At 38.8% G+C, this 18,459-nt stretch overlaps 1 protein-coding gene across 3 annotated transcripts in view; it reads left to right on the top strand.

Moving 5' to 3' along the window:
- Positions 1 to 6,582, top strand: part of LOC126283469 (uncharacterized) — a 379,338-nt gene extending 372,756 nt beyond the window's left edge. For all 3 annotated transcript variants that reach the window (XM_049982274.1, XM_049982273.1, XM_049982275.1), the window contains one exon: positions 1,961 to 6,582. In XM_049982274.1, the coding sequence (XP_049838231.1) occupies positions 1,961 to 6,021 (4,061 nt within the window). In that variant the 3' untranslated portion in view covers positions 6,022 to 6,582. The remainder of the gene's footprint in view (positions 1 to 1,960) is intronic.
- The last annotated feature ends 11,877 nt before the right edge of the window (positions 6,583 to 18,459 follow it).

Below are 18,459 nucleotides of genomic sequence, written 5' to 3'. Positions count from 1 at the left end.
TTGTATAGAAGTGTTTTGAATGGAGTGCATAGAATAGTGAGTTGTACAGAGCACATGAAAATTAAATTACACACTAATAAAAATTAAAAACAAGGGGAAATTTAACTGCATCCAAATGTGTCATCATTATTTCATTGCATTAGCTTACTGCCATTGTAGAGTAGACAACACATTACAGTTAGAAGCACCATATATACTTTTAGTGGTACATGTTAAGCTCCTCTATGAATATTGTCTAAAAAATATATCAAGCAGTTGAAATGTTGCCATGTACATTTATGTATTTAAAGGTGGGAAGGAATTACATGTTCAGATATTGTTTTTTACACATTTCTGACTGACCTGTGTATCATTGTCCTGTGAATGCAAGAAGTTTTAATTGACAATATTACAAAAATGGTAGATTGCTACTTGCAATATAGCGGAGACGCTGAATTGTGGGTAGGCACAACAGAAAGACTGTCAAACAAGTAAGCTCTTCACTGAAAAGGACTTAATCAGAATTTGGCAACACACACACACACACAGTACAACAGTTCCTGCATGCCGAGGCCATTCTGCGAACATGATGGAAGAAGCAATCCGGGTGGTGGGGGTAAGGAGAAGGCTGGGATGGGTAGGGGGGAGATACCAGGATAGGGGTGGGAGACAGTAAAGTGGTTCTTTTGGAAGCATACAGGGATGAGGTGGATAGAGGGTAGGGCAGCTAGGTGCAGTCAGGAAGTTACACAAAGGATGGGGATGGGGGCAATGGAAAAGGAGGAATTACAAAGACTGTTGGTGCATTGGTGGAATAGAGGGCTGTGCAGTGCTGGACTGGGAACAGGGAAGGGCACATATGGGTAAAGGACAATGACTAACGAAGCTTCAGGCCAGGGGGGTTACAGGACCATAGGTTGCACTGCAGGGAGAGTTCCCACCTGCGCAGTTCAGAAAATCTGGTGTTGGTAAGAAGGATCCAGATGGTACAGGCTGTGAAGCAGTCACTGAAATGAAGAACATCTTGTTGGACAGTATGCAACCAGACAGCTTGTTGGTTGTAATGCCCATGTAGAATTCAATACAATGGTTGCAACTGAGGTTAGCATTCTGCATTTGACTTGGGCATGACAACCAACAAGCTGTCTGTCAGCATGAATGGTCACCTACAAACTATAGCCAAGAAACAGCTGGACCACCCAGTTGCTGAGCACACTGCCCAACACGATGTTCTTCATTTCAATGGCTGCTTCACAGGTGTGCCATCTTGATACTTCCTACCAACACCAGCTTTTCTGAATTGCACAGGTGGGAACTCTCCGTGCCGTATATCATACATTTCTGTAATCCTCCTGGCCTCAACCTTCGACAGTCATTGTTCTTTTCCCAACTGTCCCCTTCCATTCTCCCATTCCAGCACTACACAGCCCTCTATTCCAATAACACTCACATGGTCTTTCTACTTCTCTCTTTTCTGCCCCTCCCCCCCCCCCCCCCCCCACCACCCTCCATCTAACTTCCTGGCTGTACATAGCTGCCATACCCTTTCTCCATCTCATACCTGTATGCTCCCATAAGCAGCACTTTACCATCCTCCACCTCTACCCTGCTATCCGTCCCCCCTCCCCATCACAGTCTCCTCCTTACCCCCACCACCCAGACTGCTTTCCTATCATAAGCTTCTGCTTACGATCTGGCCTCGGCAGCCAGAGACTGTGGTCGTGTGTGTGTGTGTGTGTGTGTGTGTGTGTGTGTGTGTGTGTGTTGCGTATGCATGAGTGTGTGTGTGTTACCTAATCCTGATGAAGGCCTTTTTGGCTGAGAGTGTACTTGTTTGACAGTCTTTTTGTTGTGCCTATTTGCAACTCAGCACCTCTGCTATATGGTGAGAAGCAATCTATCCTTTTCATATTATGTCATTATTCCATCCTGGATTTTCCATTGTTAGAAGTGTTAACTGAGTGTTCTGTGTAAATTTCAGATACCGCTGTCGAAGTGCGACACAACCGTGAAGGGAGCAGCTCCAGTACACGAGGGCCGGGGAATAAAGCAAGCAGTGCTCAGCACACGAGGCAAAATTCTCGTGACAAGACATCAGCAGCACAGCATTCTCGTCAGAACAGCAGGGAACTCTTGTCCAGCACAGCTGAGAAGAATATTGAAATTTATGCCACTCTTCCAAAGAAAAAGGCAGGAGGAACATCACGTAGTGGTGGAAGTGGGAAAACACGAGACAGTACAAATGTTGTGGAAGATGAAGAATATATGTTACATAACAGAACAGGCAGAGAAAGAGGTATAATTAGATCTGTGAAGAAGAAAGACGATGATATGAAAACTCGTGAAAAAAGGGCCAGAAGTGAAGAAAGGAACAAAAATGGCAAGGATTATTCCTTAGCGAGTAACTCCTTAATAACTAGTTCAACAAAGGAAACCACCAACAAGAAGGACAAAGCAAAGAACAGTGATGAAAACAGTAAGAAAACTTCTACACCTGAAGCAAAACAAGGGAAAAAACAACATAAAATTCGCCGTAAATTACTAATGGGTGGTCTCATACTGCGTCGTAAAAACCGATCGATGCCAGATTTGAGGGAAGGCCAGGAAGGTGCAGAAAATGACTCCAGGGGTGGTGTGGCCACAGAACAGAAAGGAATTCTAAGTAATGTTAAAGCTTCTCAAGATGACAGCAGTGTGGGTCTCAAAGGATCAGAAAAATCAAGTACACTGTGTGGCTATTTGTCTGAAGGACATTTGGAATACACAGGTGGTGGCAATCCAAACCTAGAACGAAGCCGTCTTATGAGGAAGAGCTTTCATGGCAGTGCAGGCAAAGTACTTCATGCTGCGAAAGTTCCTCCACCCCCACCACTTAGAACAACTTCCCAGTTGACTGCCAAGATTGCACCTGAATTATGTCAGCCAGGTGCTTTCGAAAGGCAACACTATCCAGTACCCCATGAAGCAAGTTTACAGTCAAATGGGAAGAATTCAAATAATCTTCCACAAGCATATTGTCAAATGCCTCTTACAGGACAGGATGGTGTGAAAATAAATCCGCAAAATAATCGAAGTCCTTACAATTATAATTTTGATCCACAATCTTTGTCTTATATTCAGGCATTTAATGCTAATGCAACTAATGCTGTAGAAGATCAGCTACCTCAAATGATCAACAATGAGGCTGTAACATATGCAAATGGAGGTGCTCTTTATGGTATGGCACAGTTTTCGAACAATAACAAGGTGGTGACCCAAGCAGAAGTACATAATGAACAGAATAGTATGTCTCCAACAAATGAAAATGTTGCTTCATTCAATCAGGTTCAACAGAATTCCTCTTCAAAGAACAATGGAGAAAACTCTGTTCTTGCTGAAGATGGAAGCACAGGTCAGAACTTGCCACTTCCACCATACCCAAGTCCTGTAAGCTCTGTTGCTCACTCCAGGCAAGCCAGTGAAGATTTCCCACCTCCACCCCCACCTTTAGAAATTGAATTAACAACTGAAGCAATAAACAAACTTTCAGTCTCTGCTGAGGAAGTGAGTGGCTCTCCTAAACAGCAAAATCAGATGATGCAGCCACAGCACACTCAACAATCATATCATCAGGTTCAAATACAAAACCATATTCAACTTCAGAATCAGCAGCAACAGTATTCAGTGATGCAGCAACAGCAGAATCAGCAACTCCACCAACACTTGCAGCATTTGCATATGCAACAAACACAACAGTTGCATTCTACTCCGCAGTTCCAACAACAGCAGAAGCACCATATTCATCAGCAGCAGCAACTCCAGCACCAGCAGCAGCAGCAGCAGTTACAACAACAGCAACTTCTGCAACAGCAACAACAGCAGCAGCAACTTCTGCAACAGCAACAACAGCAGCAGCAGTTACAGCATCAGCAGCAATTACAGCACCACCAACAGCAGCAGCTCCAACAGCAGCAACTCCAGAACCTCCATCATCAACAGCAATTACAACATCCACAGATTCAACATCATCACCAGCAGCAACAATATCAGCATCAACTCCAATATCAACAACAACAAATGCAGTATCAACAGCAGCAGCAGCAACAACAACAACAACAGCAACTGCAGTACCAGCAGCACCAGCAACAGCAGATTCAGTATCAGCAAAAGCAGCATCATATTCAGTATCAACAACAACAACAACTCCTGCAGCATCAACAACTACAAGGTCAGCAGCCTCAACATCCAACATATCAACAGCAACTTCAGCAGCAGAAGCAGCAGCTTCACTACCAACAACAGCAGTCGCATGGTCAACAGCAGCCTGAGTTACAAGAACACCAAGTTCAGCAACAAAAGCAAGATACTCAGCAACAGGAACAGAGTCCAAGTAGTCTACTTATGCAGCTTCAGCAAAAAAGGCAGGAGATTCTAGCTAAAGAGGCTAGGGACACTGAGCCAGAAAGTTCTACCCCTGCTAAGTCAGGTGAAGAGTGGCTGAGAGAATTGCAAGCCAAACAAGCAGAAAGAAAGCTTAAGAAATTAAAAAGTCAAACTGACAATTCAGTAAGTAGAGTGGTGCAGGACAGCAGTATATCTAATTGCTCCGATATGAGTGATAAAAAAGTTTCGTCTGTAAAAGATTTGGCTTCTAGATTTGAGAGTATTCGAACACAAACACCATGCAAAAGTGTTTCAGAAAACAGAGTTACTGAAAGTACCATTAATACAGTAAATCAAGATGGAGACAGAGTACCTGCTGTGACACATGAGCATGTATCTCCTGGTGTTCAGGTGTCAGCTAATACTAACAGTGGTGTACATCAGAATACATCTGTAGATAATACTAATAGTTTTCTATCGTCTTGCCCACCAAACTTACGAGAAAACAGATCTGACAGTGCTTTTGACACAGGCATCCTTTCAGTCAAAAAAAGGAACAGCAGTGTTCCTGGAGGATTGGAAAGTGTTACTGCATTAAAAACACATGACAATTCTGCAGGATTGGATGTAAGTGTTTCTTTTGCGGAACTTAAATCAGAAGGTCTTAACAGCAGTTTTGATACAAAAGAAAGTAGAAGAAAAAGTGGAAAGAAAAAGAATGTGACTTTCTGTGATCAAGTTATTTTGGTGGCAACTGCTGAAGATGAAGAAGAGGACAGTTACATTCCCAATCCAATATTAGAGAGAGTTCTTCGCTCAGCTTTCCACAAACCTGATGCACATGTCGCACAACATGATGTACAGATAGAAGTAAGAAGCCTTCAGGGGACGGACAGTCAGCAGGAAAGTAATGTGCATATGAAAGCAATGGAAGTGACTTCACAGCCAAGTAACATGGCCCAAATAAATGCATACACTGATAACAGGAATGCACAACCTTACGGTCAGCCATGGATGCAAGACCCAAAGCTAGCTAGTAGTCCATCATTTCAGGACTCTCAAAGGCTACCAGCACAGCCAACTGAATATTCTTCAGATCAGAATAGAGGTAAATTACTGCATCATCAGTCTACAGATGCCATTAGAGGTCATCCCACACAGTTAGCAAATCATCAGTATCCATCCCAATACCCACAAACATTTCAACAGCAAAGGACTGTTTCATTATCTCAACCTCATACAAAATATCCCATACCAGAAATAAGTTCTAATGTGTTGTACAATGACAGTGCAAATTTCATGGATCATCAGTATCAGATGCAGGCAGGGCTACCCCAACAGGGAAATGCAATTGGTCACAATGCATTTCCAAATAAGGACAATGTCAGCAACATTGCCAACAAACAACGGTATTCTGGTGTCAGCAATCCTGTGATTCAAAAACAACCATATGACTCTGTGCATCCCTCATATCAGCAGATGTCAACTTCACAGCTGCCAGGACACACAAAGACATTGCAGTATGTCACAAAAGCACAAGCTGCACCAGTGGATCAGGCACGGACTTCTGTGGTCAGAGCCACGCCCTGCAATTTGTGTCGTAAAAAAGTTGTAGTTCCTCCAGCAATTTATTGTGCAGACTGTGATTTCTATATGTCGAGGTTCCGTCCAAGAAGCTGAGTTTTCATTTGATGGTGGAAATGTGTAATATAGTTAATTCATTCAGAGACTTATTTCTGTTTTTAAAGGCAAACTATAAAGCAGTGCTTTGTTATTTCTGCAAACAGAAAGTAAATGAACAGTATTGACAACGTGTACAAAATTCTTTATGAACTTGTGTTGATAAGTGTTATAAAAATGCTTGATGCATACTGGTGTGAAACTACTCAATTTTAGACACTGAAAAATCAAAAAACTTTATTTTTTGTTGTGAAATTTGTTCTTAATTTATGTGTAATAGTGAAAAACATAAAGTCTGAGTCTTCATATGTTAAATATCAATTTCTATAGTACACAGCTAAATTTTAAGGTTAGTGTTGTTCTACACAGAACAGAACCATTGTACCTGAAATAAATGTAGAATCAAATTAGATTGTCACATAGAGGTTCAATTGGTGTAATCATATAGGAATTTTTATGTGACAGTAATTTTGATCTCATTAGTTCTATATAATTTTGTATTATATTTTTGTAAATGTAATTTTAATAAGAAAAAATAAAACTTTTATTATCTTTTTGTAATTCTGTGGTTATTGTACATGCAGTGTTCACAACAAAATAAGAGTACTGAATAAAATCCTGCAATAATTTACTATTATCAAACATCTGTGTTAGCCTGTACAAAGTGTTGCAGTCTCAAGATGAATCCAAAATGCATGAGCTGCAGACCCAGACCAGTATTTCAACCGTTTGATATTCAGATAATAAATCACAGTGGCTTGTACAATTCTAACAACAAAGAGAAATTTATTGCAAAAAAACGATTCGTGTTCGACAGTTAGGTAAAAGCTTTTCCATGTCACCTCTTTATTGTCAATTTCTTGAAAATAATTGTTGAATAAATACAATAGGAAATACGCTCATAATGAACAAATCTGCATATTATTTTTTTAATGTTTGACTATTGATTCATTATTTTAGCAGCAAGTCATCCTCCACTAACATCCATTTCATCAATGACCCATTCCTAATGGGATAAAATTACAAAACATCCTCAAATTATCTAATTTAATTCATGGTTATGCATATGTTCCACCAAATGTTACCATAATGTGACATGGATATTATAAGTCTTGTATATGCAGTATCCATGAAATCTGTTTTTAAAGTGGAATTAAATGGACCAATTCAGAAATTGTATCAAAGTTATAGAAACCAGTTCCTGGATATAATCAGGGAAAGCAAGTTACAGTACCCCTCTGTATTATGCAATTCACACATTATGTGGATGCATGTAAATAGCCATCATTCATCTCACATAATTGGTTTAAAATGAAAATAAACAGTCTAGACTGCAAGGAAACTGTATTTTTGTGGTTACTGATTTCGGTCAGTTACTGACCATCTTCAGACCTCATACTATTATGTTAGGTGGTGGAGGAGAACAGAGCAGGCATCATGGACTCCACGAATGTCAAAAGACTGGTATGAGGTCTGAAGATGGCCAGTAACTGACCAAAACCCGTAACACAAAAATAAAGGTTTCTTGTGGTCGAGACTGTTTATGTTCATTTTAAAGTACTAAGATAAACCACTGTTCTCCATGAGAAATGTTGTCAAAAATTATTCATACAACTGGGATAGGACTCACTTAATTTCTCTGTTAGAACTCGATTTTGTTGGTAGTAGTGAACACAAACAGAAAAAAAGCCATTGGCCCTTATCTATTTCTTCCTTTTACAGCTGGCTACAGTTTTACATAATGCCTTTTGGACATACTGCTCCAAATCATAGCAAATTTCTTCGGTCAAGTCATTGTCCTGCATAGTCTGTTCTTGATTTTTTTCTTCTTTTTTTAAATAAACATGTTTTTTTTTCAGTATTAGCTAATTTCATCTCCTTAGACATTTTCGAGTTAACACAGATGTGAATTTTGCATGTAATATAATAAAATATAACCCTTATGTGGGTCTTGTCACTATGCCAGCATTAGCCACACTAAATCCATTCATTCACATTTAAAACAAAACTGCACCTGACGTGGTCAATGTATGAAAATCAAATAGAATCATTGACTTTCAGATGTTGGCCATGTAATAAGATGCAGTTTTATTTTAAATGTGAACCGACAGATTTAGTGTGGCTGACACTGGTAGGAGGGCAAAGACCCACCTAAGGGTCGAATTTTGTTATTTTATAGATGCAAATCACATCTTTGTAGCTTTAAAATGCTCCAGGGAGTGAAATTTGCAAATAGCAGAAACTATGAAATAAGAGGTAATTGTAAGTTAATGCAGATGAGTAGGAAAAATAAAACTGTAATATTTGGATACAGCATTAGTAATGTCTGCTGGACACAACTCACATTGTTTAAATATCAGGGCATAATGTGGCAAAGCCATATGAAAAGGAATGAGCATGTGAGTATTGTAGCAGGAAAGGTGAGTTGTTGACTTTGGTTTAATGGAAGAATGTGTTGCTAATCTGTTGAGGAGACTGCATATAGGACACTAGCACGACCTATTCTTGAGTACTGCTCGAGTGTTTGGGACCCGTACCAGATTGGATTAAAGGAAGACACTGAAGCAATTCAGAGGTGAGCAGTTAGATTTATTACTGGTAGGTTTGAAGAGCATGCAAGTGTTATGGAGATGATTCAAGAACTCAAATGTGAATCCCTGTAGGGGAGGCGACATTCTATTTGAAGAACACTACTGAGAAAATTTAGAGAACCGACATTTGAAGCTGACTGCAGAATGATTCTGTTGCTTCCAACATACATTACATGTAAGGGCCACAAATATAAGATACAAGAAATTAGGGCTCATATGGAGGCATATACACAGTCATTTTTCCCTCATTCTGTTTGGGGGTGGAATAGTAAAGGAAATAACAGGTAGTGCTATAGGGTACCCTCCGCCATGTGCCATAAGGTGGACTGCAGAGTAGTGAAGTAACTGTAGATATAGTAAGGGCTTATGTCAAAAATAAAAACAGCCTACACAATTCAATGACTTCCCTGAAGAAATTTACACAAATGGAAGAAGAAGAAGAAGAAAAATTGGGAAAGCGAGTGAAAACTCTTCCACTGTATTATGCAAGTCACACATTATGTGGATGCATGTCAATAGCCATCATCTGCTTAAAAAAGGAAGAGAGAAAGGAGAAGAAGGCATTCATTAATTCATTATTCTCTTCGTTTTCACTGCTACTTTCTTTTACTATGACTATTGTTAACAGTAGTTTAGGGAACTTCTGTATTCATCTATCCTTGTTCCTTCATTCTTATGTTCCTGAAGTCCTGTATTTCCATTTGTTTCTCTCTTTGATCTCCCAAAAATTCATTGATCTTGAACAAGCTGGACAAATTCAAACTTTCTGTTTTATTAGAACATCACCCCAAACATTTTTGCACATCGTTTTTCAGAGTAAAAATTTCACTTTGCTACCTTATTTACTGTTTATGATCACATTGCTTAAAAAAGGCAATCTACAATCTGACTGGATTTTTTCAAATACTACCTCCTGGCTATTTGTCTTTTTTATCAAATGAAGTCTCTATAATGTTACCACAACAATCTCTTAGCACAGAACTGGAAATCAAGAGGAAGACAGGTGTAAAAGTGACAATAAAAGAAAAAAGTCTGCCTGAGGCAGTAAAACAACTTTTTCCTTTCATTTCATAAGATTAATGTTTGTATATCCCTACACAAATCAGGAATACTATTGGAAAGCTGGATGTGGGCTTCACAGTGTACTTGACTATTTTACTTATGTTAAGTTGCTACTAGACTTCTGCATCTACATCTACAAGCCACTGTACAATCTGTGGTGGAGGATACCATGTGCCACTATTACTCCTTTGCTTTCCGTTCCACTTGAAAATAGAGCGAGGGAAAAAGATGAGTCCTAATTTCTTATAGGTTATCTTTGTGGTCCTCACATGCAATATATGTTGGCAACAGTAGGATTGTTCAGCACTCAGCTTCAAATGCCAGTTCTCTAAGTTTTCTCAATAGTGTTCCTCAAAACAAACATTGCCTTCTCTCCAGGGATTCTCATTTGAGTTCCTGAAGCATCACTTAGGTGTTGCTCAAACCTACCGGTAACCAATCTATAGCAGTCCGCCTCTGAATTGCTTCAATGGCCTCCTTTAATCCAACCTGGTACAGATCCCAAACACTCAAGCAATATTCAAGAATAGGTTGCAGCAGCAGATGAACCACACTGTCCTAACTTTCATAAGTCGACCATTTGCATTGCCTACCACAGTCCACACACGCTCGTTCCATTTCATAGTGCGGTACAACTTTATACCCAGATATTTAAATGACCTAACAATGTCAAGCAGTGCACTACTAATGCTGTATCCAGACATTACAGGTTATTTTTTACTAATCAGCCACATTAACTTACATTTTCCCACATTTTAAGCTAGATGTCATTCATCACTCCAATTACAAATTTTGTTTAAGTCGTCTTGTATCTGCCTACACTCACGCAACTTTGACACCTTATTGAACACCACAGAGTAGCATCATCAGCAAACAATGCCGATTGCTGCCCATCCCATCCCCCAAACCATTTATGTTTATAGAGAACAGGAGCAGTCCCTGATAAACACTCACCATTGAGTACAACATATTGGGTTCTATAGCTTAAGAAGTCTTTGAGCCACTCACATATCTGTGAACTTATTCCTTATGCTCATAACAGGCTGCAATGGCACACTATGTCAAATGCTTTCCAGAAATCTAGAAATATGGAATCTGCCTGTTGCCGTTCATCCATAGTTCACAATATATCATCTGAGAAAAGGGCAAGCTGAGTTTCAGACGAGCTACGATTTCTAAAGCCATGCCGATTCATGGACATAAGTTTCTGAGTCTCAAGAAAATGTATTATATTCAAACTGAGAATATGTTCATGGGTTCTGCAGCAAACCAAAGTTAGGGATATTGGTCTAATTTTGTGTGCCTGTTCTTTTGCCCTTTCCAATCACTTGGGGCTTTGTGCTTGGATGCTTGGAGAGAGGTTCATGATAAATGCAAGCTAGGTAATTGGCCAGTGCCAAAGAGTACTCTTTGTAAAACCGAATTGGAATTCCGTCCAGACCTGGTGACTTATTTGCTTTCAAGCCTTTCAGTTGTTTCTCTATGGCAGTGATGCTTATTGCTATGTTGTCCATGCACTTACCACTAGCACAGTTACATTCCTCAAGAGGCAAACAAAACAAGATAAGGATAGCTAATGATTCACATCTGATGACACTTAAATCAACACACTTGTTAATTATATTATGGCAACAAGATAAAACCAAGACATCTATTGAGAAAAGTCATTAACATGTCATTCTCAAGAAATATATTCGGGTTGAAAGTAGTAACTATATAGTCATATCTAACTAAAATCGTAGCAATATCTAAAATTTAAGCATTTGTCTCACAAAAAACCAAGATATAAAAGCACTCCGTCATCAGACCACAAGTGGCCTATCGGGACTATCCGACAGCCGTGTCATCCTCATCTGAGGATGCGGATAGGAGGGGCGTGTGGTCAGCACACCACTCTCCCGGTCATTATGATGATTTTCTTTGACTGGAGCCACTACTATTCAGTTGAGTAGCTCCTCAATTGGCATTACAAGGCTGGGTGCACCCCGAAAAATGGCAACAGCATATGGCGGCCCGGATGCTCACCCATCCAAGTGCAGGCAATTCTCTGAATGATGGAAAATAAAAGGGGATGAGACAAAAGGTATTCAGTAAGTTGCTACCAGCCCCATCGATGGGGTCACAGAGCTGCTATAATGTAGCTGTATGTATGATTGAGCTCTGAAAAAGAACCTAAATTCATAAACTGAGGTGTCATGTTTATGTGCTGATCTACCATCCAACAAATCCACTGTTTTGGGAGTCACTTGCCACCATCTATTCCATTGTTAGCAGCAATAAATTACCAAAGGGTAAAATTGACTAATTCACTAATTTAGTTCACTCTTTTGGTACTAAATGCTATGACCACATTTGATACAGATATTACAGTTAACTAGTTTCAAAACTAATGAGTTATTGTCAGAACTAAAAATCCAGTATTTTGTTTTGAAAGTAACACCTCAAGTCAAAATAAAGCACTCAGTGTGGTCACTTAAAATCATGTTCTGATGATGATTGGTTAGAGTCAAAATCAGTTATCTGTAATGTAACCAAATGCAATATCATGAGATCTGTGAATAAAACAGTGTTTTATCTATTTGAAAAAGGTCACTTGCTCTCAGTCTTTCAATGTCAAATTTCATTCAATGTAATTTTTTTGTGCTCTTTGCACAAAAACATACCATCATGTAGCATAAATTTCTTCCATTGCTTTGGCCATGTGGTAGTTCTCTCTTGCAGAAACACAGTTATTGTTGATTCTCACTTTGTTTCTCTTGTTCATTTGATTTCTGTATAGTGATAACTCCTGTACGATTTTTAACTTTTTTTCAGAATTTTTTGGTATTTTTCTCCTATATTTTGCTCTTTTCCTGTTACTCCTTTATATATTGAAGCTTTTACTGCCTCTTCTGTCCTTGGATTTAATTTAGTATGCCTTTTATTAATTTTCAGTGTATCATGTCCTTTTCAAATGTATTATCTTATTTAGCCAAATCTTATTTTTTGTAGTTAATTTTCATAATTGCATTCACTGTAGCCTCACCAAAGAAGGAAAGTTTAAATACATTTATTATTATTTCTTTTATATCTATTTTTCTTTGTATTGTCTCCTCAGTACTACAAAAAATATGAAGCATGTCAGGAAAGTAAGTACTGTTCAGGAAAAACACTTATAAAAACATTTTATTCAAACCAAGATTTATTTTCACAAGAAAGACAATTTCTAAACTATTTTTTGTGCCACTGTTGTTCGGATATTTTATATAGTGGGAACCATCTTTTCTAAGGCCTCTTCATAGAAAAATGCCACCAGTGAAGACAACCACTGCTGAACATGTGTTTCTGCATCATCATAGTTGTGCCTTTGTCCCATGCTTTTAGTTAAAGAGCAAGATGTAGTCAAAAGGTGCAAGATCAGGACCATGCAATGAGTGATTGAACTGCTTCCAACTAAACTATGCAATAGGCTTTTGAGTGACACTAGTAGAATGGGGGCATGCATTGTCACTAAGCAACACAATGCCTCAAGTGAGCATTCCACACCTTTTGTTTTGAATTGTGCATTGAAGTTCTCTCAATGTTTCACAGTATTGTACCGTATTGACAGTGTCATCTCTGGGAAGGAACTCAAAAAGCAGAAAATGATACAAACAATGATGTTCAGCAGTAGCTGTCTTCACTGGTGGTATCTTTCTATGAAGAGGGTATACAAAAGTTGGTTTCCCACAATGACAAATGTCTGAACAACAGTGGCAACTATGGGGGAAAAAAATAGTTTAAGAAATGCTCTTTTCTGTCAAAATAAGTTTTGGTTTGAAAAGAAGATGTTTTATGAGTTTTTGTCCAAAACAGTGTTTACTTTCCAGACATGCCTCATACTTGCTCACTTTAGATAAATCAGTTAAGGAAATTCCTCAAACTGCTATTGAACATTCAGTTTCTCATAATTTTTTGGAAAACTTATCTTTCTCTTGGTGTTCTTTCCATAAGGCTAACCTAATAACAAACTTTTGACTGCAACCCTTTCTCCCATCTCAACTTGCGGATGACACCAATCACGTCATGACCTGGAAAATGTGAGTACTGAGAGTTTAGCCTAGATACAACAACTTGATGCTGAAGAGGAACTAATTAAAATGACAAGATAGTTAAAAAATTAAGACTTTATTCTTTGTGTAACAAAAAGAAGAGTGATAACTTTCATGTCTCACTTAATTGTTAGTTAATTTGATGCCCATATGTATATCATATTGATAAAGTAAGCTATGCTGTGGAACTATCCACATCTACTCAAGAATGCATTGAAGGCACATAAGCAATTGTCAGTGAGAAACATGATCACCTGCAGTTTAACAAAATTTATGCTGCCAGTGACTCATTTAACTTCAGTGAACATATTATTAAAATAGTTTTGTAATCCTGTATTTCCCCTCTTTACTAATTTTGTATCCCTTCAGTATTCACAAAAATATTAATATTATGAAATTTACCTATGAAATTACTATTATTCACTCTGTACTTATGATGGAATTCTGAAACAACCTAACCTTAGCTTTTGCAGAATTTAAAAATCAAGTAAACATTAGCTTTTGTCAAATAACTTTTATTAATGAAATTAAACCAAGTAAACTACACAGAAAATCATTTAAATATTATCTTTGGCAAATAATTTTTATTAATCAACATAAGTAGACAAAAGATACTGTTAAAAAATGTAAATGTATTATCCTTAAGCAACCACATTTGAAAATTTTTTGAAAAAAAAAAGCACTTTAAAAATCACATTGACCTCTGAAAATATGACAAAGTATTACCCTCAATGAAGAACATTTTATGATTGCTACATCCTCAAAGTTCTTCTTGAAGGGCGAGTGAGTGAGTTCAAGGGGCTGAGCAGCCTCTTGACCTTGAGATGAGAAAGTGCACCTCAAGATTAGTGAACCAACCTGTTAATGGCATAGAATGGAGAAAGCAACACGGAAATACCATGCAAAAATGATCATACCAAGAAATTTGGAACTGATTCAAAGCAATCAGCAAAGGCAGCAGAATAATAACAGAGGAAGAGTGAATACCCAAAATAGTGACAGAAGCGTGTGGAGTAATAGTATGATGGAAAAGATCTAGTAAATGAGGTTGAGAAAGGTGAACTTGATCCATTAGTTCTGAGAGAAGAGTTTAACAAACCTTTAAAGCTAGTGAAAGATGGCAAACCTCTAAGAACTACTACAAACACCGAAAAAAATTTGCATCAGCGCAGTTCCCAGAACTCCTGAAGATAAACATTGACTGTGGATATTGTATCACAGACACAGTACCTCTGACTGTTCAGAGATGTCACTAAACCTGCCCAAATATGTAAACAACCATGCATGAGCAGCACCTTTTAGACGGAGGGGACCCGACAGCTGATCAGTTCCAGTCATTTCACCAGGAAAGAAGTACATGGTCCATGTTGTCTGTAGTTCAGCCATGACTAGACAGTCAATACTGTGGTTTGATTGCATCCGCATTGTTCCTTTGTGCCAGGAAGGGCTCTCAACAAGAGAAGTGTCCAGCTGTCTCAGAGTGAACCAAAGCGATGTTGCTTGGACATGGAGGAGATACAGACAGGAACTGCAAACTGTCAATGACATGCCTCACTCAGCCTGCTCAAGGGCTACTACTGCAGTGGATGACCGCTATTTATGGATTATGGCTCAGAGGAACCCTGACAGCAATGCCACCATGTTGAATAATGCTTTTCATGCAGCTGCAGGACGTCATGTTACAACTCAAACTGTGCGCAAAAGGCTGCATGATGTGCAACTTCACTCCGAATGTCCATGTGAAGTCCATCTTTATCATGTAGCGCAGTACAGATGGGCTCAACAACATTCCAAATGGACCACACATGATTGGCATCACATTCTCTTCACTGATGAGTGTTGCATATGCCTTCAACCAGACAATCATCACAGACATTTTAGGAGGCAACCTGATCAGGCTGAATGCCTTAGACACACTGTCCAATGAGTGCAGCAATGTGGAGGTTCCCTGCTGTTTTGGGGTGGCATTATGTGGGGCCGACGTACGCCGCTGGTGGTCATGGAAGGTGCCATAACGGCTGTGCGATACATGAATGCCATCCTCCTACCGACAGTGAAACCATATCAGCAGCATATTGGAGAGGCATTTGTCTACATAGATGACAATTCGCACCCCCATCGTGCACATCTTGTGAATGACTTCCTTCAGGATAATGACATTGCTCAACTATAAAGGCCAGCATGTTCTCCAGACATGAACCCTATCGAAAATGTCTGGGATACATTGAAAAGGGCTGTTTATGGATGATGTGACCCACCAACCTCTCTGAGGTATCCATGTCAAATTGCCATTGAGGATTGGGGCAATCTTGACCAACAGTGCCTTGATGAACTTGTGGAAAGTATGCCATGGCGAATACTGGCATGCACCAATTCAAGAGGATGTGCTACTGGATATTAGAGGTTCCGGTATGTATAGCAATCTGGACCACCACCTCTGAAGCTCTTACTGTATGGTGGTACAACATGCAGTGTGTGGTTTTCATGAGCAATAAAAAGGGCAGAAATGATGTTTACGTTGATCTTTATTCCAATTTTCTGTACAGTTTCCAGAACTCTCGGAATTGAGGTGATGCAAAAGTTTTTTTTAAATGTGTGTAGTATTACTGAATAGTTAATCAAGTTACAGTAAGAAATAACTACAAGCAACTTATCTCAGATTATAAATAACATATACATGGAAGCTCAGAAAAACATGAAATTTTGGGCAAACATGTTTTTATTCTGAAGACCAACAATACAAAGGAGTGGTAGCAGTATGCAGTGTGTTCCAAATCATTAGGAGCTAAATTACACAACTGGTGGACAATTCCTAAGTACCTTTATAGGAGTTTTTTTATTGATTAAACAACTTACACTTTGTAACTACAACTTATGCTTTTAGCAATGATTTAGGGTGATGACTGTCAGACTCAGTGCATGCTCTCTCTCAAATACCCATGTTGCCCTTTGGAGAGTGAGACAGACAACGAGGATCCTACCAACTAGTTCCTCTTTGCTTTTGCACTGTTTCACACATCAGTGACTTCATGTAACCCATTGAAATGAGATCTGTTGACTGCACTAGGCATGGGATGGGATCTCCTCTTTTAATGTAACGAAGAGGGTATCTGCTGCTCAAGTGCTCATGATATTAACATAAAAAAATGAGACACCACTGTTGTGAAGAAAGCACATCTTCTCATGCACAACAAGAGGTACAGTCTCTGACACTGACAGGACATCTTGAAAGAATATAATCAAACAAAATGCAGTGTTCAAATGGGATGGCAGTAAATAATTTTCCATTAATTGATCTTGTATAGTTTCAACCCACAAATTGATAAGAGACTTATAGGTGATCTCAGATAGGTGTGGCATGTAAATTTTCATCACTCTAGACATATGAACCATAGTATGTTTAGTACTTAATTACTATACTGGATAATTTCGTGACAGAATAGAAATACAGGTTTACAATCATTTACCTCCATTGGTTGCACATATTATTTATGATTGGAAAGGGAGGTGGGGGTGGGGTGGAGGGAGGACTGCTGCTGTAACAGTACAATCAATATTGTATTGTCAGAGGTGTCCATTCCACTGCAAGTTGACCAACTTATTATTGATGATTTTTCTCCCACACAATCCAATGTCATTTTCTGAAATTCTGTTGTGGGAACAAATGTTTGGCGTACCTCTGCAGCTTGAACAACCCTGTTTCTTTTAAGTCACTGTGCATGGTGATAATATTTCTAATATTCATGATGGTTCATGCCATAAACTTCTCTCTGCACATTTGTTCAGATTTACAGATACATTTGTTCCACATTACAGATACCACATCCTGCTGCACAATACATTCAATCAGTGTCTGCTAGTTCCTGCTATGAGTAATGCAACATCAACAAGAATGAGTCATGATCTACGAACACCAGAAAAGGCAGCATGGTCATATTACAGATAACTGTGCATTGCTTTCCAAAGTAGCACAACCAACATTAATTTGACTGTCAGTTAATTATTATAAGCACTTTACAAACATGTCTCATGCACATTCCGCATTAACAACACTGTCTCATGCACATTCCACATTAACAACACTGTATCACATGAAATATTCATTTCCTCATGAAAGAACTCATATCATCTGAAACATTCATTTCAAAACCATTTCTTCCTCATCTCAAGACCCAGTTTAGGATCCTTAACCATCTGCATAATTTTGACCCCAAATGTTTGGGATCTCTTGCGCAATGTTGATTAGTTTGGATTGCAAAGGAAAAGGAGATGTGTTACTTATATTACAATTAATTACAGGGAAATCCTTATGGTTCAGCACATCAATCTTGATCACCTACATTGACACAGAGAAAGCTTTCCAAACATTAAGTGGAACAAAGTAATCAGTTTGAGAAATCATTCCCTACAGTAAATGGAACAAAATAATCAGTTTGATGAAGAATACAAGGACAGAAGACAAAGTCAGCAATTACACAGGAATCAGGATGCTGTGATGAGGAAGGATGTGGGCAAGGACATTCAGGCAGGAATATGATTTGTCACAACTGTTATTCAGTTTATGTATAAAAAATGCAATCTAGGACTCCTCAAAAATCAGCAATAATGAATAAAAGTTAATGGGATATACTTCAAAACAATCACTTTTTGTAAATTGAAGGTGGAATGATTGCTATCAGCTGCAGCAGGACATTAAGCGGAATCAGCGATGATGA

Source organism: Schistocerca gregaria, chromosome 1 (genome assembly GCF_023897955.1).
Source record: "Schistocerca gregaria isolate iqSchGreg1 chromosome 1, iqSchGreg1.2, whole genome shotgun sequence".
Classification (NCBI taxonomy): Eukaryota; Metazoa; Arthropoda; class Insecta; order Orthoptera; family Acrididae; genus Schistocerca; species Schistocerca gregaria.
The sequence above is the reverse complement of the archived record's forward strand: the minus strand, read 5'-3'. Positions and strand labels throughout refer to the sequence as shown.